The sequence below is a fragment of the Geotrypetes seraphini genome, chromosome 2, assembly GCF_902459505.1.
Source record: "Geotrypetes seraphini chromosome 2, aGeoSer1.1, whole genome shotgun sequence".
Taxonomy (NCBI): Eukaryota; Metazoa; Chordata; class Amphibia; order Gymnophiona; family Dermophiidae; genus Geotrypetes; species Geotrypetes seraphini.
The window spans coordinates 165,857,724-165,885,082 of record NC_047085.1 but is presented as its reverse complement, the minus strand read 5'-3'; the positions used below and the strand labels follow the sequence as shown (position 1 = coordinate 165,885,082).

The 27,359-nt window shown below is 44.6% G+C and overlaps 1 protein-coding gene across 1 annotated transcript in view; it reads left to right on the top strand.

The window, feature by feature from the left end:
* The first annotated feature begins 1,795 nt into the window (after positions 1 to 1,795).
* TMX3 (thioredoxin related transmembrane protein 3) overlaps positions 1,796 to 27,359 on the top strand; it is a 201,550-nt gene continuing 175,986 nt past the window's right edge. Inside the window, exons 1-2 of the mRNA XM_033934242.1 lie at positions 1,796 to 2,091; positions 2,191 to 2,257. Of these exons, the coding sequence (XP_033790133.1) occupies positions 2,058 to 2,091; positions 2,191 to 2,257 (101 nt within the window). The 5' untranslated portion in view covers positions 1,796 to 2,057. The remainder of the gene's footprint in view (positions 2,092 to 2,190; positions 2,258 to 27,359) is intronic.

Sequence of the window (27,359 nt, the reverse complement as noted above, 5' to 3'; positions counted from 1 at the left end):
TGGGTCAGAAACTGGCTATCGGACAGATGCCAGAGGGTGGTGGTTAATGGAAGTCGCTCGAAGGAAGGAAAGGTGACTAGTGGAGTCCCTCAGGGTTCGGTGCTGGGGCCAATCCTGTTCAATATGTATGTAAGTGACATTGCTGAAGGGCTAGAAGGAAAAGTGTGCCTTTTTGCAGATGATACCAAGATTTGTAACAGAGTAGACACCGAAGAGGGAGTGGAAAATATGAAAAAGGATCTGCAAAAGTTAGAGGAATGGTCTAATGCCTGGCAACTAAAATTCAATGCAAAGAAATGCAGAGTAATGCATTTGGGGATTAATAATAGGAAGGAACCGTATATGCTGGGAGGAGAGAAGCTGATATGCACGGACGGGGAGAGGGACCTTGGGGTGATAGTGTCCGAAGATCTAAAGGCGAAAAAACAGTGTGACAAGGCAGTGGCTGCTGCCAGAAGGATTCTGGGCTGTATAAAGAGAGGCGTAGTCAGTAGAAGGAAGAAGGTGTTGATGCCCCTGTACAGGTCATTGGTGAGGCCCCACTTGGAGTATTGTGTTCAGTTTTGGAGACCGTATCTGGCGAAAGACGTAAGAAGACTTGAGGCGGTCCAGAGAGGGCGACGAAAATGATAGGAGGCTTGCGCCAGAAGACGTATGAGGAGAGATTGGAAACCCTGAATATGTATACCCTAGAGGAAAGGAGAGACAGGGGAGATATGATTCAGACGTTCAAATACTTAAAGGGTATTAACGTAGAACAAAATCTTTTCCAGAGAAAGGAAAATGGTAAAACCAGAGGACATAATTTGAGGTTGAGGGGTGGTAGATTCAGGGGCAATGTTAGGAAATTCTACTTTACGGAGAGGGTGGTGGATGCCTGGAATGCGCTCCCGAGAGAGGTGGTGGAGAGTAAAACTGTGACTGAGTTCAAAGAAGCGTGGGATGAACACAGAAGATTTAGAATCAGAAAATAATATTAAAGATTGAACTAGGCCAGTTACTGGGCAGACTTGTACGGTCTGTGTCTGTGCATGGCTGTTTGGAGGAGGATGGGCTGGAGTAAGTCTTAACAGAGATTTTGGCAGTTGGAACTCAAGCACAGTACCGGGTAAAGCTTTGGATTCTCGCCCAGAAATAGCTAAGAAGAAAAAAAAAAAAAATTTAAATTGAATCAGGTTGGGCAGACTGGATGGACCATTCGGGTCTTTATCTGCCGTTATCTACTATGTTACTATGTTCTGAAATCATTACAATAGTGTCCACAACAGCTGCCCATCCGTTTTTTACCGTGAACATTTGAAAATCTTTCTCTCAGTTTATTTCGACAATGGTTCCAAAGTGGTGCAATAGAGGGATGACTCCACACAGCCCTGTTTTGGCAATACGCTTACATTTACAAATTTGTATAAATAGTGGAAGAATCCCGACGCAAGCGGCTTTGCCGAAAAATGTTTTTCAGACCTAATGCGACAATAAATAAATAACTAGTCTTCTACTGTACTATGTAATCTGGACAGCTCAGGTTCAACATGTCTGAAAAAGTTTTACCTTGCGCTAGAAAAAAAAAACATAAGGCTCCACAGCCTGGAAAGTAACAAGTTAAAAATAAAAATTGTGTCCAATTAGTAGAAGGTACTCTTTAATAACAATGTTTCGATAACTGTATTATCTCTTTAGCAATGCAAGGTTTGGCAGAATCAAAAACGAAACTGTAACAGCTCTTCCTGGACCGCTGAGAACAATTCAGCGTACGGCGGGAAAAAAAGCTGCTCCCTCGCGTGCCCCTCTCCAGCCCGACGCTGGGGAGAACGCGCGCGCCAGCGACGGAACTGCGGCGCTCAGGGCCTATCCGTGACGTCGCTAGGTCTCAAAGCAACCCAACAGCGTTCTCTCTCTCTCTCTCTTTTTGTCTCATAATATATTGGATTACAGTAGAACACTGCACCCTTTCCTCCCCAGCAGTTCGCGCAGGCGCGGGGCAGCAGCTCGTGCTGCGTTTGATTTGCTTCCGGCACATTGGGTTTGTTTCTTGTGCAGCTATCGCCGCTGCTGCGAGCATGGGAGCGCGCGCCGGACAGCTCTGTGGTGCAGGTACCTGGGGGACGGAGGTGCTTGTGCATGCTCTACTGTTGTTGCCACTACCTGCAAGTGTCTCCCCTAATGCCCGATTCTCTCCCTCTGTATTTACAGCTGTGATTCCACCGCTGCTGCTCTTCCTAGCGGTGGTTTCCGCTTCAGTGGAGGATTTAGATGACTCGTAAGTGTCCTTACCCTTTTATTTTCCTGTTACTCATACTTTCTCTGACAAGCGCTCTACCCTCTGCATTAGGAGAGCTGCCAAGTATCTATCCTCAAATTATGTTCAGTGGTAACCTTTTCTAGTAGGTCTGTGATTTATTAGAGTTATTCCCCTCCCCGCCCTGCATTTGAATCTGAAACAAGTTGCCCTAACCGGTCGCATCGATTGAAGATTAGGGCCTAGATATGGGAATCCCCGTTGTAAGAGGTTCCTACCAGTAATTATTCCACTCCACTCACTTGCCAGATATTTAAATTTATGAATGGCAGGAGCTGCCCTTGCATAGTTCTGAGATTTTACCTTAATTGAAGATGTGATTCCTTAAGAGGAGTACAGGCTTTGCCTTACACTATTCGATGCTGTTTAGGTGTTGCATTTTGTTCTGATGTAAGATGCTCTCAAGTTTTGCTCCAATGAACACTCTTTGGAGATTGCATCTGTTGTTCCCAATCAGAAATGACTAATGGAGATAATACTGTTTATGAAGATCAAGAAATAATGGGATGCAGTGTGTGTTCAGGAGAGAATAGGATTTAGAGAATGACACGGTGACATAATTCTTCACCGTTCTCGTCCCTGCGGATAACCGCGGGAAACCATCTTCATGTCATTCTTTAAGGAGAGAGGGAAGAATCAGAGTATAATTGGGCACAACCACTGACCCGCAAGCTTTGCTTTGAAGAATGCTGGTGTAGAAGGACTAAGATTGAAATAGAAACTAGAAAATGACATGGGATTATCTCCTGTGGTTATCCGTGGGGACGGGAACGGTGATGAATTTTTTGTCACGGTGTCATTCTCTAGTTTCTTTGATTTATTCTTATTTTCATGCGGGGGGGGGGGGGGAGAAGGGACAATAAGAAGGCACATTTGGTTGTTTTCTTTATGTCCAGTCAGTATTTGTAGTAGAGACATTTTTGCTCTGTGTGATTGCAAAGACATACTAGAGACTGCAAGAGATCTAAAATCAATTCTGCAGGAATCAATCAGATGCTAATGTGCAATTGCAGTGCTTTCTAAACTTTATCCAGCTGTAGTCCTAGTCCAGTCCCTTCAGTGTCTCTTTTCCAGGTTGACTTGCAAGTTAACTGGACTGCAAGTGCATGAAGCCCATGCAAGCTAAGTTATAGTGTCCCATAGGCTTGCACTGGTCAGTGCTGCTGTTCCCTAGCTGTTTTCTGCAGCTGTATTTGCATTAGAGAATGACACCAGAGAATGACACGGTGACCAGAAGTTACATCGGAAGGAGGGACTCGGTGGGAAGAAGGTTTTGAAGCAGCCCTTCGTGCGACGACATTGCCTCTTTGGCCTACAAATGCTTCTAAGAGGTTGATGGCCTGCCCCAGGAGGCGCAAAGGGGCCGACAAAGGAGTTGCAGGGGTTTTTTTTTAAAAAAATTTTTTGCCGTTAGCTGCAATCGGGAGCGAGGGGGAGGGAGGGGGCTGCTGGATTCATGAAGGGGGGAGGGGTTGCTAGACCAGCTTGAGCTGAAGGGAAGGGAGACAGTTGCTGGATCTGGTTGGGGGAGAAAGGAAACAGGTGCTGGGCCCATGTGGGTGGAGTGGAGCTGGAGGGAAGGGAGAGGTGCCAGACCCACACCTTGGCACTGAAGGGAGGGGATAGAGGTGTTGGACCCATGGGAAGGAGGTGCAGGATCTGAAGGGAGGAAGAGAGAGAAGGAAGGCAAAGAGACAAGCTGAACTAAGGGGATGAAGGAAGAGTGTTTCAAGTTTATTTGGTTTTTATATACTGCCTATCAAGATTATCTTAGTGGTTTTACAATCAGGTACTCAAGCATTTTCCCTATATGTCCCGGTGGGCTCACAATCTATCTAATATACCTGGGGCTATAGAGGACTGAGTGACTTGCCCAAATATTGAACATAACAGAGGGAAGGAGGAAAGAGAGAGTGTGAGAGACACATTGGTTTAAGGGAGTAAGAAAGAGTAGCAGCTGAACACGGGGAGACATACAGAAAAAGGGAGAAGGTGGCATGGATGAGAACATAGGAACAGGGACAAAAAGGGGATTGTTGCATGGGGATGGTATATGGACAGAGGGGTAATGCTAGACATGGGAGGGTATATGGACACAGAGAAGATGGCTAGACATGGGGGAGAATAACACAGAAGGAAGATGCTGGACAGGGGGGTGGGCATAGGGATATAGAGGAGTGGGGGGTGGTGGTCATAGAATGGTGAATTGATGATGGCATGGAGATGGGCACATGGGAAATAGTAGAAAGGGATATATAGGAGATAGAGAAGGGAGACACTGAACATGGGGAACAATATACAGTATATACCAGTGGTCTCAAACTCGCAGCCCGGGGGCCACATGTGGCCTGCCAGATACTATTTTGAGGCCCTCGGTATGTTTATCATAATCACAAAAGTAAAATAAAACAGTTTCTTGATGATATGTCTCTAGCTATAAATTACAATATTATTATTAAGACTTAGCCAAAAGGAAAGATTTAGAAACTATAAAGAGTTTTACTTCATGCAAAATTGTCATTTCTTTAATAAGACATTAAATATTTTTTTTCTGAGACCCTCCAAGTACCTACATATCCAAAATGTGGCCCTGCAAAGGGTTTGAGTTTGAGACCACTGATATACACAGAGATAGAAGATGGATGGTGAGCATGGAGAAAGAAGACATGTCAAATGGTCAGGAAACCCTGACAAGTGAATTAAGAGAAGACAAAATAAAACAGGGGCCAGCGCCTGCGACCAACATGATTTGAAGAATAAAATGACGAGACAGTAAAAGATAGAAAAATAATTTTATTTTCTATTTTGTGATGAGAATATATCAGATTTGAAATAGATTTCCCGCTAGAGCTGGTGTTAGACATAACTGGGGACCGCAAAGCCCAGGCCATGCTTCTTTAGCTTTCAACTGGCTTAGGGCTTTCTCTGACCAGAAGGTGGTTGCCCTAGTTGCATTCCCCTAACACTATTCCTGTCATGTGTGACTGTGGTATTTTGTTAGCATGACTTTTTTGTATCATTCTGTAATAATTTAGCTTATTCAGTTTTCTCGATTAGTGGAAGGGATATTTTTGATAGGAGGGGAGACAGGGGTTTTGTTGATCCTTGCTCTGTATTATTTCTGTTTATAAAATGACAATTGTACAGAATATTGTTTCTTTTTATACTTTAATAAAATAAGTTCAATATAAAATCATAACTACTCGAGGCTTGCGGGGACCGAACTTGCAGGGACAAGGCGGAGATAGGGACAAATTTATTCCCTGTATCATCTCCAGAGGAGGTTTTTTTATCCTATTTGTGGTCATACTATCTACTGCTTTGTAGACTAGTGCTTCTTGGAGAAACTTATCTTGCTTTCTGAACAACTTTTACATTTGGGCCCATGTTCAAAATATAATATGCTTGCAGTTCTTGCTTCAAAAATAAATTAATTTCTATCGGAAGGCAAATAAAAAATGCTAGTGTTATATGTAAAAATATTCATAAACACTATCTTAAAATCCTGTTTTGTATGGTATTTTTTTTTTCTTTTTCTTATGGGTTTCAGTGATTGCAGTCGAATCAAGTGGAGTGGCAGCAGGATATCTGTGGGACTATTGCAGAGAAGGGCCAGCGGAATAATCTACACCAGGGGGTCTCAAAGTCCCTCCTTGAAGGCCGCAATCCCGTCGGGTTTTCAAGATTTCCCCAGTGAATATGCATGAGATCTATGTGCATACACTGCTTTCAGTGCATATTCATTGGGGAAATCCTGAAAACTCGACTGGATTGCGACCCTCAAGGAGGGACTTTGAGATCCCTGATCTACACTGACCTAGGACAGTTGTTTATTTTAGGTTTAGCAAAGTTTTATTTTTTTTCTTAATGGGTGTACAAATATAAGGGGTCCTTTTATTAAGCTATTCTAAAAAGTGGTGTTTGCACACTCTCTTATGTGAGTCCTTCCCATGCTTTAAGGCCATTTTTAATGTGACCAGAAAATAGAGCATTTTCTGACTTAATGGCCATGAGCTAATGCTGCCATTAGTGAACAACCATTAACAAATATTAGTATGTGAGCCCTTACTGCCACCTACTTCATAGTCGGTAAGGGCTTACATGCTAATCAGCTCATGGTAATGCAGATGTGTTAACTGATTAGTACAGAAACGCCCACTTTCTGCTCCCAGACACACCCCTTTTTTTAAAAGAATAAAAATGTTTTAGTACATGGTTTGTGCATGCAGATTGCAAAATTACCATCCTGCGGTAAGCTTACCACAGCTTTAGTAAAAGGATCTCTTAGGCCCTCTTTTACAAAGGCATGCTAAGCGTTTTAGCGTTGATTTAGCGTGCACTAAGTGCTAACGCATCAATAGGATAACCTGCACGCATTAGCATTTAGTGCGTGCAAAAAAGCTTAGCGCACCTTTGTAAAAGAGGGGATTAGTTTCCAGTGCATGAAATAGCATACAGAAGCTCTGTTTTAAGTAGGACGTAAGCTACTGAACAAATTTTAATGCAGTGGGCATGATAATACAAGTTAATGAGCTGCATATGGAATTAATTCCAATGCAAAGTACAATAAATAGCACTTTTTAAAATTCTCTGCTTAGCAAGCACTGATGTGTTGTGTTTTTTTTTTTTTAACATCTTTATCATGTAAACATCACTGAAAAGGGCATTGACTTATTATGGAGACTCTGTTTGGTCCTAAACCATATCTCCATGGTAAGGACATTTAAACAACAATTTTTAACTTTATTTTCAGATGTGGAGGTAAATATTTTTAACTTCCAGTTAACTTTAATAGGAAGTGAATTGTCAAGCACTAAGGAAAAGTCTGGGATTGCCTAGAGACAACATTTTAAATTTAAGAGGCCAGCTATGAGGGAAGTCCTGTTCCCAGACTCCATTCATGCTAAGTTCTTCATTTAAGAATTCTAGCAACTAGGTGTCCTAAGTCCAGAACCCCTGAAATTCACCACTCTTTCACCTACTCCACACTCTGCTCATGTGCTCACTGATATTTAATTTTAGCATGCAAGGTGCTAAGATGATAGTCAGAACCACTTACGCACATACCTAATTCTATCTGGCACTACATTATTAATGCAATAGTCAGTGACAGCAAAAACATTTAGGTGTCCTTTTATTAAACTGCTTTAAGCACTAGCGCTTAGAATGGAGGAGTTGCCCAATGGTTAGTGCAGTGGGCTGAGAACTAGTGCTGCCCTATTCATGAAAAATTTTTTCGATTCGATTCAGCCTATTGAATCGATTTAATTTTTTTTATTCATTTTTCCTGCCCAATTGGGTGTTTGTTTGTTTGTTTTTTCCAAACATCCTGATGGGTTTATTTTATAACCTCTTCACCCCTCCACCCCCTTTGCCCTCTCCTACCCATGCTGGCACTGTGGTGTAAACAAAATAAACAAAAAAGCCTTCTCTCTCTGTTAAGTCATAGCTCACATTTGTGGTCTAATACCAGCTCTGGCAGGATACACGTTTCAAATCTGACATATTATAATCAAAAAACAGAAAATAAAATTATTTTTTCTACCTTTTGTTGTCTGGTCATTATTTAAATCATGTTGGTCCCAGGCTCTGTTTTTTTTTTGTCTTCTGATAACTCGCTTGCCAGGGTCTCCTGCCAATTTGTCTTTTTTTTTTTTTTTTTTTTTGTTCCTTTCTCTGTGCTAGCCATCCATCTTTCATCTCTGACCTCCCCTTCTGTTTCCCTTCCCTTCCCTGGAGGTCTGGCATCTTTCCTTTTTTTCATCTCCATCCCTGCAGTCCAGCATTTCTTTAATGCCCGCCTCCTCCCCCCACCCCTGCGATCCTCCAATGGCACCCCCTCTCCTGCGTTCCTCTCCTCCATGGGATCAGTACACTTTCACTCTTTGGACAACTGGCAGCATGAGTGAGGCTTTCCCTCTGCTACTGCTTCGTACCTAAGCGGGACCAGGAAACGGTAGCAGAGGGAAAGATTCCAGCTATGGAAGGCAGCATGTTTACTTCACTCATGCTGCTCACAGCCCGAAGAATGAAAGAGCAGATTCAGTGATGGATCCCACCATCCCCAGATCCACCATCTCTCCTTTTCTCAACTATTCTTTCATCCAACATCTCTCGCTCCGCTATCCCCTCCCCCTCTCTACACCATCCCTCGGATCCAACTTCTCTCCCTTTCTGTTCCTTCCCTCCCTCCATCCCATTGTCCATCATTTCTCTCCCTCTCCTCTGTTTTTAAAGACATTATTTCTTCCCCTCCCCAGCCTCAGTCCTGCATATGCCCATCTCTTTGGACCTCCCTCCCTCGGTTTACTTCTACACCAGTAGATCACCTGAAAGTCAGCATGTTTCCCCCTTCTCTCTAGCGACGTGGCAGAAGAAAGGCCCTGCCGGAGCTGGCTAGAAGCAGCACTTTACGGCACTTCTTTTGTTCACCGGCTGCTGCTACTCTTTCGGTAAGGGAAGCAGGGGGGTTGTCAGGATTGGCTGCCACTGCTGCTTCGGGGCCGAGGGAGTGAGTGGAGGTTGTCATAATTAGCTGCTGCTGCTGCCTCAGACCTGGAGAGAGGGGGGATTGTCAGGACCAGCTCTGCTGCTTCGACGAAGGGAAGGAAGGGTGTGTCAGCAACGGCTACCTGCTGCTATAGTATTTTTTTACACAAACTCTCAATCAACCAGAAACTACAATTATCCAGCATCCACCAATCCCCGTGGGTGCCAGATAGCTGAGAGCATACAGTATATATAGGTTTTTGTGGTCTTGCATTTTGTAGATTTGTATGTTGTTTCTCAACCAGTGATGATTTTGCAAATGGGTCATTTCATTTCAAGTGGACCAATACTGAAAACCGCCCATGCTCAACCCCCTTGAAATCCAACCAAATTTTACAGGGTTGTTGTCTAGGGTCTCAAATGAAACTCTGCAAAATTTTTTGCATCTATCTCAATTTGGTCAATTTGGTGGTTGAACAAAAGCAATCGAACCACTCCCATGCCTTGTGTGACCTAAAACGCCAACTTTGCTTAAGCACTGCGGCAGAAGGACACATAGGTGTCTGAAATTTTGCAGTTTGGTACAACATCTTGGGTCAAGTTTCTGTGCCAAGTTTGAAATCTTTTGCGAATGTGCCTCCATTTCTACAGGTCAGCAAAGTAGGCAAAATTTTTTTTCTAAAGTTTGGCTCCATACTGCTGCTGGTAGGTAAGTCAGCTGAGGGTACAACTTTACCAGCAGACATGTACCATGAGTTACTTCCAAGATTTGCAATATGAGCTTTTACGGTCAAGTGAAGCTGAAGATATGACCATCCAAAAAAATATGGCTTTATGCTTTTATGCAAATTTTTACTGTTTTTCATATTCAAATATCTCAAATGTGTAGGGGTTTTTTGAATTTTTTTTAAAATATAATTTGAAAGAGCATGTTTTGTTTTGTTTTTTTGCTACAGAAGCTATCATTTTTCATCTTGGACCCGACCTTTCTTTGGTGAGAATTAAAGCTTCAAAGATAAGCATTACTTGTTTGCATAAACATGTTATGTTGAAGGGTCATTTGCACTTCATTGTGAATGTGCAGTGGAACTATATTGATCTGAAAACTCGTAACCAAGCTTTGCCAGCCACAAGTACTCGTCTCGTACTATGCTCAGTGTTTGACAAACTTACTCTGCACTTTTGCAAGATGACAGTCAAAACATGCATTGGCTTGCACAAACTACTTACTGCGTGCAAGCCCAAATGCATAATCATGTGCTTCACAAGAATGTACTCATAGCTGTAGTAGTAAGTCTGCAGTATGCAGGTTTTCTGAACATGTTCTGACTTGCAACCATCATAGCACAGTGGCTGTATGAACAAGTCTGACTTTAAGGTTCATCATGACCTTACAACACCATATGACTTCATTATTTGGCAAATCTTGCCTTTGGCGTGTTGCTTTCTGTCTATTCTTTCTGTGCAGCATCTGGGTCTTTCCCTGGTTAACTAGGCTATTCCTGTTTGGATTTTGGAAACTTACTCTGCACTTGCTGACATGTACAACTTGCTTTGCTCTATTTTTATTGTGTTCTTACACTATTTTTTTTACCTTACTTTTATTCTGTATTTTTAGGTGACTCTTATCTTATGGAGACTAATAATAAGCTAGAGCCCTGCAGTATTGGAATCTATGATAGTTCTGAGTTCCAGAAATCATCTACCTTCTATTCTGGAGAAAGCTGCTTGAAACTTATTTCTGATCTCTTTGCATGACCAAGATATAATTAAAAGACGCTCTGGACTTTCTACTTTGTCCGTGTCTGTACTCATCATGAAGCCTTGATTCTGACGAAGTTTGAATTTCTACAGAAAAACTGCTGTAATCCGTTCAGAAAACACAATCAAAGCAATAGCAAAGGTCTACGCCCAATTGATCTTACTGCAGCTGATCATTTAAAAGCTATCACAAAGCACGAGTTTAAACCGCAAGATCTAAGTAGCCCTAAGTCTGATTCTGACAGTGATGACCCTACCAATGCATCTGAAAACCTCAATGCCAGCTTTTCACCACTAGGAATCTCTCCTCTAAGGATTCAGTGGTCTAGCAAGCAAATTCCTTAAGTTATGCTAAATGAAAACTCTCTGAAGCCCATAATGCAATTGCAGACGGAATTGCAGTTATTGGTGACTTAACTCCAGCTGATATCAAAGCAGAACCAGAAAGTGGACAATGTAAAAGGTGTTCTGACTATGACCTTCTGTTGATTGAACTGAAGCAGAAGTAAGAACTATCTAGGATCGAGTAATAGGGAAAAAATACAAATTCTCACTCTTGCTCCACACAGCTGGACTATTGAGAAAACTGGTTTAGAATTTGGCATTTCAACAAGAATGGTTAAAAAGGCCAGGAAGCTGAAACAGCAGGGTGGCATTCTTGCTGTTCCAGTAACAGAGGAAAAGTGCTTGCTCAGCAGATTATACAGAAAGTCCTGGATTTTTATGAAGACAATGAAATCTCTAGAATATGCCCAGGCATAAAAGATTGTCTCTGTTCGGATCAGTGGTGAAAAAGTGCAAAAGCATAAAAGATTGCTATTATGCAATCTGAAGGAACTGTACACCACCTATCGCAGTTAGCTTGGGCCTGAAATTGGGTTCTCAAAGTTCTTTGAGCTTCGGCCAAAGTGGTGTGTCACAGTTAGTTCATCAGGGACTCATTCAGTCTGTGTCTGCACAATCCACCAGAATGTGAAACTTATGCTTTCAGCAATTGCAGTTCCAGATGACTGCAAGGTGCTTCTGAATAAAACTATCTGTGATATAAACTCAAAAAACTGTGTGTTGCAGCGGTGTGAAATATGCCCTGGGCAGATCCCTCTGGAGGAATATTTTACTGAGTTCTTTGGTGAACATGATTCAGATGATAACATTGAATTTAAGCAGTGGATCGGTATACACTGATCGGTATACACTGGAAACTCGACAGTTATCCATAGAGGACTTCACTTCTGAATTAATTGGAAACATTTCTAATTTGACCAGCTACCATTTTATTTCCAAGTACCAGAAGTGCTTATCTGAAGGAACTGAAAGCAAATATAAAGGAGGGGCATGCTATTGTTTTGATGGACTTCGCTGAAAATTATTCCTTCATCGTTCAGGATGCAGTTCAGGGGTTTCACTGGGAAAATATCCAAACAACATTACACCCCTTCGTTGTCTACTTCTGCAATCCTGATATCCAAAGCCTATGTATATGCATGATCAGTGACTACTTGTGTCACGATACTATTGCTGTTCATGCATTTTTGAGAGAGCTTATTCTGCATCTGAAGGAAGTCTTGCCTGTCTTAAGCCATATTCACTACTTTAGTGATAGTTCTGCTGCGCAATATAAAAACTTCAAGAATTTCATTAACTTCTGAAGCCATGATATTGACTTTCAGATTACTGCTGAGTGGAACTTCTTTGGCACCAACCATGGCAAATCTCCATGTGATGGGATTGGGGGAACAGCCAAGCGTTTAGCTGCCCATGCCAGCTTACAATTCCCTCTCAATAACCAAATTTTGACACCAAGGGATCTAGTTGAATTCTGCAATAATCTGTCTCGAATCAAATTTTTCTTCATTGCTAAGGAAGATATTGAAGCAATAAGACCTGCTCAGGAGCAAAGGTTTAGTATGGGCTACACAGTGGCTGGAACAAGAGAAAATCACCAATTTAAGCCCATAGACACTGCTAGACTCTGCATTAGCAAAATTTCAAGTGACACCAGCTCATTCATTGCCATTGTTTTAAGAGTCTGATACTGATTCTGAACATGCCAGCTTTCAACCTGGACAATACTTAGCTTGCATATAAGACAATTCTTGGTGGATTGGTCATGTATGTGAAATTTCAATGGAAGCATGCACCATCCTAGTTAATTTTTTGCATCCACAAGGTCCTGCACGGTCATTTCACTGACCTCCCCGCAGAGACATATGCTGGATCCCAGAACAGCATATTATTCCAGGCCTTAAAGCACCTATGACCACCCCATCAGGCATTCAGTACACTTATCCACAAGCTATTTTGGCAAACATTGACCAGACTTTCAAAACCAATGAATGTTATTTGCTTTACCCTTGTATTTCACCTGTTTCCCTTGTTGACTCCTTAATAAACATGATTTAAAAAAAAGTTGAATTTATGCAATTTCCTGATCTTTGTCAGTATGTATGTGCATTTTTAAATAAGTGTGGTTTTTGCACTTTTCTTTTTTGTCTTTAATAAAGCTTAGAAATTTATATGGTATTATCTGACTACTAGTGTTTAAACCCGTTACATTAACAGGTGCTAGAATAGATGTGTAGATTTAACAGCTCACAAAATTTACTGAAAACTTACCGTGGGAGCTTTAATATCTTTTGTACGGTTGATTTCCAGGCTTTAAACAGTTTTCTGAAATTTTTTTGTATTAATTTTTGTTGGACGCTGCGATCCTCAAAAATTGTTAGCTTTCAACTTTTTCCAGCAGATCCCTGTACTACTCACATACCCCAATCAAAGCGTCTCTGCTGGAGGGGCATATAGCTGTGCTTAAAAATCCCAAAATGCCTCACAAATTTTCCTCATTTTGTGTGATCCTTTTCTCCTGCACCAATCTCAATGGCACTATCTTCTTCCAAACTGCTCCCCATCCGCAACTAACTATCCCTACCAGTAGATTGTGAAGGCAACATAAGTTGATTGCGGAGCCCATCCCGGGTTCCGTGATAGACTCTCGTTGCCTTCCGTTCTACCTGCTTCCCAACCCTGTAAAGAGGACACTGAAGTGCCAGGCTGATCAACGTTCCTCACTCGACGTCAATTCTGATTTCGGAGAAGAAGTTCCGAGCCAGCCAATTGCTGCCTTACTGGCCCGGAACTTCCTCTCCGATGTTAGAATTGACGTCGGGTGGAGAAGGTTGGTGGGCCCAGCCCTTCAGTGTCCTCTTTACGTCGGTGGCCTGTTCCTGTTGGCATTTTTCAAGCTAAGTCTATTTTTGAAGTCACAATTTTGAAGTTACTTTATAGTTGGACATTATTTTTCTCTATATGGATTAAGTGAAATATATGAGTACTCTTCAAATAGCGCTTTGAATCACCTTTAACTGTACAATGGTGCAATGATAGATACCATAGAAATCTCTACAGGGGCTTGTCCCCATATTGAGTTCTTACGATCCATCTTGGAGTCTGAGCACTACTTAAGGTTAAAAGGCATTTAAAGTAGCTTTATTGTTCCTATACTAGTGTTAGTGTATTATTGACCTTTAGGAACTTTTTTCTTTTGAATTTTTCCCAGTCGTTCACATTGGTTGTTACTGAGGTGACATTGCATAAAGTCAGCTGCCTTGACCTCTTTGAAAACCCTTGGAATATAAATTATGATTAACATTTTCTCTGCGTACAGTGTGTATTGTGCTTTTTTTAGATTTTATTGTTGGTAGATAATTTTGACTTTTAAAAGTAGCTCGCAAGCCCAAAAAGTGTGGGCACCCCTGGTTTAGTGGATCTTAAATTTTCAGCATCAGTAGAATTGAGATGCATATTTGATATTGAGTTGTTGAGTATAGGCACAGGTAATTTGAATTGGGAGTGGTATGTTCTCCCACCCTTAAGAAGATTGGCTGCTATACCTGTGGAGGATACAGGGAGTGCAATGTTACTTGTGCACAAAATGTGCTGAGAAGTGTTTTGTAAAAAGGTAGGTTTTACCACTACCTCCTGGGCCATCCAAGAAGAAACAACAGTGGGTGAGGTTGTCATTTTGGGTTGCTGACAATATTTCTTGTAAAGCTGTTTTTTTGATCTATGTTTAAGGTTGTCAACATTTGTTCAGCTGTTTGTTTTTGAAATGTTTGGTCATAGGTATTTGTTAATAGGTTAGTATTTGGTAGTGTGGATGGTAATCCAAAATCTTCACACTTTTTTCCATGGAGTAGTAAAATGGATATTTCTTTGAGTGCTATGTTACGGCATACAGTTTAATCATTATTGTGATTGATATGTGTGTGAACTAAATCTTCAATGAGGTATTGCTCATATTTTAGGAAAAGGTCATTCATATTTTATAGGGAGGCAAATATGCAGATGTATGCAAATAACTCCCTTAGTTGTTTAGGCATGCTGTATTGGACAGCATCTTCCAGAGTGTTCTCCCATACTTGATCATCGTTAATGAGGCCTCTTTGTTTGGCGGCCTCTTGGAAAGTGGGGTAGATATTTCCATTTACAGTTCTTGGATCTTCAAAGGACCAGAAACATTGAGCAATAGGAGGCAGAGAGTAGCGTTCTGGATCAGATAGTAAGTTGACAGAATACATGCGTCCAATAACTTTATCAGCACCCTGTTGACGTAATTTCCAAGTACAATGTTCAGTCAAACACATAGTGTAAAGCAGTGGTCTCAAACTCAAACCCTTTGCGGGGCCACATTTTGGATTTGTAGGTACTTGGAGGGCCGCAGAAAAAAATAGTTAATGTCTTATTAAAGAAATGACAATTTTGCATGAGGTTAAATTCTTTATAGTTTATAAAACTTTCCTTTAACAGTTTTACCTTATGCAAAATTGTCATTTCTTTAATAAAACATTAACTATTTTTTCTGCGGCCCTCCAAGTACTCTATTTTTTCTGCAGCACTCACATTTAAAGTTTAATATTTTTTCTTTCTCAAAACTGGCACATTTCTATTACTAAATTGAAAATAAAATCATTTTCCTACCTTTGTTTGGTAATTTCATCAATCTCTGGTTGCACTTTATTCTTCTGACTGTGCATCCAATACTTCTTCCCTTCTTTCAGCCTCCTGTATGCTTCCTCTCCTCCAGACCTCATTCCCTCCCCCAACTTTTTCTTTCTTTTTCTATGTCTGTCTTTCTCTGATTCCTTGTCCCATTTTTTGCTTTGTTTCTGGCTCCTTGTCCCCCCCCCTTCTTTCTTTTTTCCTTCTGGCTCCCTGTCCCCCCCCTTCTTTCTTTTTTCCTTCTGGCTCCCTGCCCCCCCTTCTTTCTTTCTTCCTTCCTGCCCTCCCCCATGCCGCCACCGCCGCCGGGGAATAGGCTGCTGCTGGCGCCATCGGGAACAGGCCGAGATCTCCACTGGGCCGACCAACTCTCGCTGCCCGACGTCAATTCTAACGTTGGAAAGGACGTTCCGGGCAGCCAGGCAGCGATTGGCTAGCCAGAACGTCCTCTCGACGTCAGAATTGAGGTCGGGCGGCGAGAGAGCAGGGAGATCAAAGAGCATGGTGCCGGCGGTGAGAAGGGAAGGGAAGCAGTTGGGCACCCCTGCTCTAGACGAGCCGCGAGCCGCACTCTATGAAGAACAGTGGAGGGTGATCAGTTGTGCGGACCGCCCCCCCCCTTGGTACGCCACTGGAGCAGCAGCGTGTCTGGCCATCTCATTCCATTCAAAGCCGCAGGTGGCGGCTCCTTGCGAGATCCGCGCCTGCGTCTGAAGCCTCTCTGATGTTGTGATGTCAGAGAGGCTTCCGATGCAGGAGCGAATAGCGCAAGGAGCCGCCAATCCGCGGCTTTGAACGGAACGAACCGGCCAGACCCGCTGCTGCTCCAAAAGGAAGGAATTATCCAGTCCAGACCGCGGGCCGCAAAAAAAACTTGGAGAGCCACATGTGGCCCGCGGGCCGTGTGTTTGAGACCGCTGGTGTAAAGGAATGTCTGGGTATAATATGCTCCTTGCTTCTTTGTGGTCTTGATTTAGTTTGAACCAAGCTGTCAAATGAGAATTGCGTTATGAAGCTATCTGCTGCTGTGGAAACGTTATTTGGGTTGAAAAATACAGTTTGTTCGTCAGGCAGATGCACCACTAATCTATGTATGGTATGTGATTGATAATGCATTTCAAATCCATTCAAACGCCTTGCTGCTTCTGGAGCGCTCACATATCTTGAATTCATAAAGGTTTTAATTTCATCATAATTTAAACTACCATGTTCTTGAATTAAAACATTTGCACAATCATGACCTTTGTACACATATTTAAAAAGGTATTTGAAGCTTTTCACAGAAGCACAGACTTCAACATTAATGTGGCAATTGGGGCTAGATATGGATTATATGGTACAACCCAAGTATTATCAATTGTCTTGTCGTTAACATTTGAAAATTGGCCTGTGCTGTGCTTCGTCTTCTGTATTTGGGATAACCATTAATATTAGCAATAGTTTGTTGCTGGAATTGGCTTTGGATATCCTTAGTGCCTTTGTCATACATGGAGAATTGAGATTGTGTGCTCCACATGGTCCATGAATCATATGTTTTGTTACAATCGCACATAAGCGAGGAGTGGTGTTTATATTTGGAATTTCTGCAGATACAATTTTGTATTTCTGCAGTTACAATTTTGTCTATCACTTTGTCTGTTTTTGGTTTACTATCATCTTTAAGAATGAGTAGTATGTGAGCATGTGGTAAACCCCTCTTTTAAAATTCAATTTTGTAGACAATGGCTTTTGTTAGTCCAAAAATGTTTTTTTACAGATAGCTTTTAGTTTTAGGTGAAATACTCTTGCAACTAAATCTGGTCATGCATCAGCAGTTTGACCATGTTGTAGGTTATGAACAATCTTTCCCATTTGGGGTTACATGTCATTGTAATGAAAAGATCAGGTTTACCATATTTTATCACGATTGCCATTGCATCTTGATAATTTTTTAGCATGTTTCTGGGGCTACCTGTAAATGAGGAAGGCAAAATATAAGTTTTTCCAGGAATTAGGCCTGCATCATTGGCTTCATTAATTAAATAATCCATTAATCCCGAGTATTTTTCTACTCGTAATTTTGGCTGATTTTGGAATGCATAATTTTGTCTGTTGGCTTCAGTTTTGACATATGCATCTACTGTATATTGTTGTGTAAGGCGGCCAGCATGTAAGAAGGGGTTATATACATCTCTGATGGAAAGACGGTACCCATAATATTGCATTTGTGTTACCCTAACTCTAGGATTTCGTGATTGATTTGTTAAGCCTACTAAGGTTTGTGGTCTGTGTTGCAAAAGTATGTCAATTCCCCAGCTTTGATCCCCCATATGGAAACAGCAATGAGTAAACCATGGGTTCCAGATTTGGATCAAGGACACTAATCTTTTGTGTTATCCTTTGTTTTGGATCGTCTGCACTTGGTTTGCAGTATACAAGGAGATCTCGTTCAAATAAATGCAACCTCATTATGTGTTGGTGCGTTATAGCTAACATGACCATTTTATTTTTTTCATCAAAACGGGACATCTATTAATTGTCAGTCCAGCCCCCAATCCTGCTCCAGCCCCGCCCCATTCCACCCTAGCCCCACCTCCCAATCCCGCCCCCAATTTATTCCATTTATTTTTCATGTACACATATCTTATTAATTCATAATGGTAACCATAAATTTTTTTAAAAAAACTACAAAGCGCACTAAAGTAGAGAAAATGTTAATTATCATTTATATTTGGAGGGTTTTCAAAGATATCAAGGCAGATGACTTTAAAATATGCAATGTCACCTCAGTAACTGTTGAAAAATAGACAAATATAGTGCAAAAATATAGACAGCAGATATAAATTCTCAAAACGGACACATTTTGATCACTAAATTGAAAATAAAATTATTTTTCCTACCTTTTGCTGTCTGGTGATTTCATAAGTCTCTGGTTGCGTTTCCTTCTGACTGTGCATCCTTTCTTTCATTTCTTTCTTTCTTTCTGCACTCGGGCCCAACAATTGTCCCTTTCTATTCCCTTCCTCCTTCCTTCCTATGTCCTTAGTGCCCCCAGTGCCTCCTTCCCATGTCCTTAGTGCCTCCTTCCCATGTCCTTAGTGCCCCCAGTGCCTCCTTCCTATGTCCCCGTCACTGCCTTCAAACTTTTGTCCCAACCCCTCCCCCTAAGCCTACCTGCCGTGCCATAGCCTGCCTCCCTCCCTGCTGCGTTAAAGGCTGCCTCCATCCCTCCAGCGCTGATTCAACTCCCCCCTGGGTCCACTGCAGCTGCTGCTTCTTGCCGCCCAGAAGCCTTCTTCCAGCCAATCGCTGCCTGGCTGGCCGGGAACTTCCTCTCTGATGTCAGAATTGATGTCGGGAAGAAGGCTTCTGGGTGGCAAGAAGCAGCGGTGGACCGGGGGGGAGGGTTTGAATTGGCGCTGGAGGGAAGGAGGCAGGCTTTAGCGTGGCAGGGAGAGGAAACGATCGCCGGTCCATTGTCCCCGCGTACAGCTTCGGGATGCTGTCCCTGAAAACGGGACATTTCGGCATCCCAAAGCGGTGAGTCGAGACAACGGGATGGTCGGTCTAATAATGGGATGGTCTCGTTGAAAACGGGACATATGGTCACCTTAGTTATAGCACCTTTGGTCATCTTGCACTATTGTCATAGACACCTCCTTAGTAACATTGCCTGTTCTGGTGGCATCCTCTTCATATTCTTTTTCAACCTGTTACAACATTTTGCTGGCCTCTGCAAATAGATTGTATTGCGCCATAAGTGTGCTTAGTGTTTGCATAAGTTCTGGATTTATTCCTGAGTTTGGTGAAATTAGTATTCTTTGTTCTGCAGCTTCAGAGGGATCTAAAATATATAATTGTGCATACTGTCTGTTTTGTCCTTGTTGCAGATGCAGTGTGCTTACTCTGTGACAAATTGAATCATGGATGTGGAAACAGTATGGCCCATAGCCAGTAGGTAGAGCAATGTTTGCTCCCATAGAGGCAAAAACTAGGGCACTATTTATGGATCGTATATTATCGAAGAAATTTTTGCTGTAGTGATGCTGGATGAAAGGATTTGTAGTAATTGGGGGAAGATGTACTTTTCCTTTTGAGCAACATTGTGAAAATTTACAATCTAAAGGTCTTTCTGCTTCAAAATGTTTAGCATTGCAAAAGTTGCAGATGCGATCTAAATATCCACATGTGTATGTTTAAATGTTGTCCTCATTAATATTCAGCATGTCATTCAGAACTGCCATTGGTTGTATTCCGGTCCTTGACTGTTGGGTTTGGAATTTTTCCCTCTGTGACAGATGTGTTATTATCCCAGGACAAGCAGGCAGCATATTCTTAACGCATGGGGTGACGTCACCGACGGAGCCCCGGTACGGACATTTTTCACTAGAAAGTTCTAGTTGGCCGCACCGCGCATGCGCGAGTGCCTTCCCGCCCGACGGAGGAGTGCGTGGTCCCCAGTTTCTTCGTTTCCGCGGAGCGAAGAAGACGCATGTGGTTTCAGCGGCCGTTGAAAACTTCCTTTTTGCCTTCCCGCTCGCGTTATTTTCTTGTTTTTTCTCTTTTTCCCTTCGGGTTTCTTTTTCCGTTCTAAATAGTAAAAAAAAAAAACAACAACTTTGTTTTTTCTTTATTTTTCAGGCTGGCCCCGGCGGGGCCTGTTGCCATCATACAAGCCTCCGGCTTTGATTTTGCAGAGGCCGTGTTTCCCTTCATGCCCCCTCAACCGGGCTTTAAGAAGTGCCAGCGGGGTGCACGCCCGATCTCTCTCACTGACCCACACAATTGGTGCCTACAGTGTTTGGGTCCAGAGCATCGGGCTGACACCTGCACCCGCTGTGCCACTCTTAAGAAACGCACCTTAAAAAATCGGCAGATCCAGCAGAACATTCGTTTCGGTACCGGATCTGCTATGGAGACTGCCGCGACGTCGACGGTACCGCAAAAGACGGCACCGACCACTTCGACGACGCCCGATCCTTCCTCGGGGACGCTGGCACCAGGTAAGCCGGCTAAGAAGCCTTCCACCTCCCTTGACCGCCCACCTGCCACAGTGGCGACGCCAGTCCTCCCGGCCTCACGCCGACCCCGCAAACTCTCCGCCCCGATCTCGGTGAGTGCCTCGTCATCGGCCTCCTCATCGCCGGGGCGTGGAGCAGCACCTATGGAACCGAAAAAGAAAAAAGCGGTACCGGTGCCACCCCTGGATGACCGCATCGCGGCCATACTCCAAGACAAATTGCAGGAACAGCTGCAGCAACAACTCCAGCACCTGCTACCGACCCTATTGGCACCACTTCTTTCGGTACCAGACCGGCCCGAGCCTCGCACCATCCCACCGGTGTCCACCCCCTCGGTGCCACTCAACACTTCCATGCCAATCCTCTCGGCTGAACCACTCCGTTCTCGTCCTGTGGTACAGACCCGCTCTGAAACCGATCCTCCTCGGGACCAGGAAGGGCACCGGTCTCCCCGGGACAGAGAACGACACCGCTCTTCCCGGGACCGGGATCAGCACCGGTCTTCCTCTCCCGGTACTGTCTCAATGCGCTCTGGCAAGTCCCTTTCTAAGACCCGCCACACCGAGCCTGCCACCCCGACATCTCGGCGTGCGCACACTGACATCAGGGACCCAAACTTATGGGAAGAATCCCCTCCCGGTACCGAGGAGGACGCATCGTCCACAGACGAGGAACCCTCAGTGACCGATGCCGCTTCCAAGCCTGAGCAATCCTCTTTCACCAAATTCCTCAGGGAAATGTCGGCGGCTCTTTCTATTCCTTTAGAGTCCTACTCTAAAAAGTCCCAGGCCTTTCTGGATGCCTTAGACTTTGAACAACCTCCCAAAGAGTTCCTCAAGTTACCCGTCCATGACATACTGCGGGAAACTTTTTATAAAAATTGGGAAAATCCACTCACTGTCCCCGGAGCTCCTCATAAACTTGACAGCCTATACAGGGTCATCCCAATTCCGGGTTTTGACAAACCTCAATTGCCCCATGAGTCTCTCCTCGTTGAGTCTACTTTAAAGAAAACTCAGGGCTCCAGTGTTTATGCCTCCACCCCTCCTGGCAGAGAAGGCAAAACAATGGATAAGTTTGGCAAACGCCTTTATCAAAATGCAATGCTAGCCAACAGGGCGAATAATTACACATTTCACTTCTCATTTTATATGAAACATCTTGTGCAACAACTATCCGCCCTACAAAAATACATCCCTGAACGCAAAGTTCCACTCTTTCAACAACAAATTTCCAGCCTCCTTCAACTGCGGAAATTCATGGTGCGCTCTATTTATGATTCATTTGAGCTGACCTCCCGAGCGTCTGCCATAGCTGTTGCCATGCGGCGTCTGGCCTGGTTGAGGGTATCTGATCTTGACATCAACCACCAAGACTGCCTAGCTAACGCACCCTGTCTTGGGGATGAACTTTTTGGGGAGTCCCTGGATTCGACCACCCAGAAGCTCTCAGCACATGAGACCAGATGGGACACTCTGGTAAAACCTAAAAAGAAGGCTCCACTTGCTCGTCCTTATAGACCACAATCCTCTTACCAGCGCAGGTTCTTGGCCAGGCCTCTCAACCCGCCCCCAACAGCAGCCTCGCAGACCTCGTCAACAACAACACACTCAGGCTCGCTCTCAATCTCACCAACCTGCCAAGCCTCTTCCTCCGTCAAAGCCATCTCAGCCCTTTTGACTCTTTTCTCCAGGGCATAGCCAGTCTTCCACCATCATTACCTCTTCCTCAGCCAATCGGAGGACGTCTCCAACTCTTCCTCAACCGTTGGGAGGTCATCACATCAGACCTGTGGGTCCTCAACATCATCCGCCACGGCTACTCTCTCAACTTCCAGACTCTTCCACCAGACAACCCTCCAATAGAGTCTGCGTCTCACTCCTCCCAGTCCCTTCTCCTCCTAAGGGAGGTCCAATCCCTCCTTCTTCTCAATGCCATCGAAGAAGTTCCCACAGACCAAAGGGGTCAGGGATTCTACTCCTGCTACTTCCTGGTTCCCAAGAAGACAGGAGACCTTCGTCCCATCCTCGATCTCCGGGACCTCAACAAGTGTCTGGTCAAGGAAAAGTTCAGAATGCTCTCCCTGGCCACGCTTTATCCTCTTCTATCTCAACACGACTGGCTATGTTCCCTGGACCTCAAAGAGGCCTACACTCACATTCCAATCCATCTGAATTCCCGTCGCTACCTCCGATTTCAGATTCAGCACCGCCACTATCAGTACAAAGTGCTACCCTTTGGCCTAGCATCATCGCCCAGGGTGTTCACCAAGTGCCTTATTGTAGTGGCGGCCTTTCTCAGGTCTCACAACCTCCAGGTGTTCCCATACTTGGACGATTGGTTGGTAAAAGCACCTACGTCTCCACTTGTGCTTCAAGCCACTCAGTACACCATCTCCTTCCTCCATCTCCTGGGGTTCGAGATCAACTACCCCAAGTCGCATCTACTTCCCACACAGCGACTTCAGTTCATTGGAGCCGTTCTCGACACCACTCTCATGAGGGCGTTTCTCCCCTCCAACCGTCAACGGACCCTTCTCCACCTCTGCCGTCAAGTGCTCCTTCATCATTCCATTCCAGCTCGGCAGATGATGGTCCTCCTGGGCCACATGGCCTCGATGGTCCATGTGCTTCCTCTGGCGCGACTCCACCTCAGAACACCTCAATGGACTCTAGCCAACCAATGGTCACAGCCCACGGATCCTCTTTCTCATCCCATCTCTGTGACATCGTCTCTTCAGCAATCTCTTCAATGGTGGTTGAACTCATCCAATCTTTCCAGGGGTCTACTCTTTCATCTTCCCCCTCACTCCATGATCATAACCACAGATGCCTCCCCCTATGCATGGGGAGCTCACCTGGCAGAACTCCGCACTCAGGGACTCTGGACCCCTCAGGAGCGTCAACATCACATCAATTTCCTGGATCTCAGGGCCATGTTCTATGCTCTCAAGGCCTTCCAGCACCTTCTCTACCCTCAGGTTCTTCTCCTATGCACAGACAACCAAGTCACCATGTACTACATAAACAAGCAAGGCGGCACCGGATCTCCCCTCCTCTGTCAGGAGGCCATCCGCATCTGGACCTGGGCCACGGCCCACAGTCTTTTCCTCAAGGCTGTCTATATCCAGGGCGAACAGAACTCCCTGGCAGACAATCTCAGCCGCATCCTTCAACCTCACGAGTGGGCTCTGGATCCTCCCACACTCCGCTCCATCTTTGCTCGCTGGGGCACTCCTCAGGTGGACCTCTTTGCAGCTCCTCACAACCATCAGCTGCCCCAGTTCTGTTCCAGACTCTTCTCTCCTCATCGTCTGGCCCCGGATGCATTCCTGCTCGACTGGACGGATCGGTTCCTCTATGCCTTTCCTCCACTGCCTCTGATGTTGCGGACATTATTCAAACTCCGCAGAGACAGAGCCACCATGATTCTCATCGCCCCTCGGTGGCCTCGTCAACACTGGTTCTCCCTCCTACTCCAGCTCAGCTCCAGGGAGCCCATTCCTCTTCCTGTGTTTCCTACTCTACTTGCACAGCAGCATCAGTCTCTACTACATCCCAATCTGTCCTCGCTCCACCTGACAGCTTGGTTTCTCTCGGGCTGACCTCCCCAGAGAATATATCTCAACCTGTCCGTCGTATTCTGGATGCCTCCAGGAAACCGGCCACCCTCCAATGTTACCAGCAGAAGTGGACCCGGTTCTCCTCTTGGTGTCTGCTTCATCATCACGATCCCACCTCATTGGCGGTGGAACCCGTACTGGACTATTTGCTCTCTCTCTCTGACGCTGGCCTCAAGTCGACCTCAATCAGAGTCCACCTCAGTGCCATCACTGCGTTCCATGAGCCTATCCTCGGAAAACCTCTCACGGCTCATCCCCTGGTTTCCCGTTTCATGAGAGGCCTCTTCAATGTCAAACCACCTCTGAAGCCTCCTCCAGTCGTCTGGGATCTGAATGTGGTTTTATCAGCGCTCATGAAACCTCTGTTTGAGCCTCTTGCCACAACTTCGCTCAAATTTCTTACATGGAAGGTGCTTTTCCTCATTGCCATCACCTCTGCCAGGAGGGTTAGTGAGCTGCATGCACTGGTGGCCGACCCACCTTTCACTGTTTTTCACCATGACAAGGTGGTTCTGCGTACCCATCCTAAATTCCTTCCCAAGGTGGTCTCGGAATTTCACCTCAACCAGTCCATTGTGTTGCCTGTCTTTTTCCCTAAGCCCCATTCTCATCCTGGGGAACAGGCGTTGCACACGCTGGACTGTAAGCGTGCCCTTGCTTACTACCTTGACCGTACCAGGGCTCACCGCTCATCTCCTCAGCTCCTTTTGTCCTTCGACCCTAACCGTCTAGGTCGTCCTGTCTCCAAACGGACGCTTTCCAACTGGCTTGCTGCCTGCATTGCGTTCTGTTATGCTCGGGCCGGTCTCTCACTGGAAGGTGCTGTCATGGCCCACAGGGTCAGAGCTATGGCTGCTTCTGTGGCTTTCCTCCGTTCCACGCCCATCGAGGAAATCTGCAAGGCTGCCACTTGGTCCTCAGTTCACACATTCACTACTCACTACTGTCTGGATACCTTCTCCAGACGGGATGGGCACTTCGGCCAATCTGTATTACACAATTTATTTTCCTAATGGCCAACCATCCCTCCTCCCTCTCTGTTAGCTTGGAGGTCACCCATGCGTTAAGAATATGCTGCCTGCTTGTCCTGGGATAAAGCACAGTTACTTACCGTAACAGGTGTTATCCAGGGACAGCAGGCAGATATTCTTACGACCCACCCACCTCCCCGGGTTGGCTTCTTAGCTGGCTTATCTTAACTGGGGACCACGCACTCCTCCGTCGGGCGGGAAGGCACTCGCGCATGCGCGGTGCGGCCAACTAGAACTTTCTAGTAAAAAATGTCCGTACCGGGGCTCCGTCGGTGACGTCACCCCATGCGTTAAGAATATCTGCCTGCTGTCCCTGGATAACACCTGTTACGGTAAGTAACTGTGCTTAATGGGTCTGTATAGGTTGGCGTGTTGCTGATTTTGTGATTGTTCTTCTGGAGTCAGAGATGCTATTTTAGTTCTTTTTCTTTCTGTGTTTTTTTGACGTTGATTTTCCTTTTCTTCAATAGATATATTTGCTCGTTTTTGCTGTTCTCTTTTGGTGAGTTTCTGACACAGTGATTGTTTTTCTTTCGGAGTCAGAGTTGATATTTTAGTTCTTTTTTGTTCTGCATTTCTTTTTTGACATTGATGTTCCTTTTCTTCAATAGATTTGTTTGCTCGTCTTTAATTTTTCTCTTTCGGCCTTTCTCCTCTTCAGCTCTACCTGCTGAGATGACTGTTCTTCCTGTAGATGTCTTTTGGTAGGCATGGTGTTATACATTGACTAATTGTTCTTAATGTTCTTTTAAGTGTGTTTGTTTAATCTTATGGTTGGAGCAGTTGACTGTTGGCACTTTGTAGTGTAGAACAGTGACTATTGACACTGTGGAGGCTATTTAGGCACACTGACTGCTAGCACTGTGCAGTGGAGTAGTTCAATTTTAGCACAATGGGGCGCTGAGGTGTATTACGAATTTGCTTTTGGCCTAACTGGTGGCACTGTTTTCTTAGGCACACTGACTGCTGGCACCGTTTTTTTAGGCACACTGAGGGCTCCTTTTACAAAGTTGCGTTGGGGCCTTAATGCTCGCAATAGCGCACGTTAAATTCCTGAGCGCGCTAGCCTCTACCGCCTCCTTTTTAGGAGGCGGTAGATTTTCATCTATAGCGTGCAGTAATTTTGTGTGTGCGCTAAAAACCCTAGCACACCTTTGTAAAAGGAGCCCTGAGTGTTGGCACTGTTTTTTTAGGCACACTGATCAAGATCGCTCCCTGACCCCAACCAATCACACCCCCCCTTCACCCAAACCAAAATCGCTCTCTGCCCCAAGCACACAGGTTTTGGCTTATCTGAGAAGTCTCCCGTGTTTTTGGAAGCAGCTCTGGCAGGGCCCGCCGCAGGCTCCTTCTAGCGATAGGGAAACCGCCGCACGCAAACTGCAACCACCACAGGCTCCTTATTTTGCAAACCGCAACCACTACAGGCTCCTTATGTCACCGCACGCAAACTGTCGCAGGCTCTTATCAGTTGGGGAAACCGCCGCATGCAAACCGCAACCGCCACAGGCTCCTACTGTGCATGTGTGGCACGGCACCACGGAGGCATGGAGCATGGTGATTGAAGTGTGCATGCATGCTAAGGGTTTTATTATAGTGTATTGGGAATGTCTTTCAGACAATGGATCAATAACTGATAAATATGTGGTCTTGGTGTATAATACACTTGTCATGATCTTCACGACCAATGGCAGTGGGTATATGAAAATGCATGGATACAGGGAAGGGGATCATAAAACAGTAACAATCTGAACTTAACTGTGAAACTTCATGTACCTTGTTCATTTGCATACAACATGGTTTGTGTTAAATATGCCTCTTTTCAATATTACACAAACCAAAGTGGAATTGTCCCAATCAGAATGGTAAAAGGAGGTACTAATCAAATGTGGAACTGCAGGTCCCAGCATGCACTGAGCCACTAACCTTCAGCCTGCCTGAACCCTTGGAAAGAGGAAGACCAGTGCAATCCAGGGGACAGAAGCTAGCATTTCCCACAGAAAACAGGGAGAAAATTTCAGGTCTGAATCTTGCTAGTATTCTTCTGAAGGATATTTGGGGATATGGGAACACATGGACTTGCTTGCAGGCTGATATAAGGCAACATGGCACTTCTATTATCACCTTCCTGAACAGGACAGTGGAGAAACATCTGAGTCATC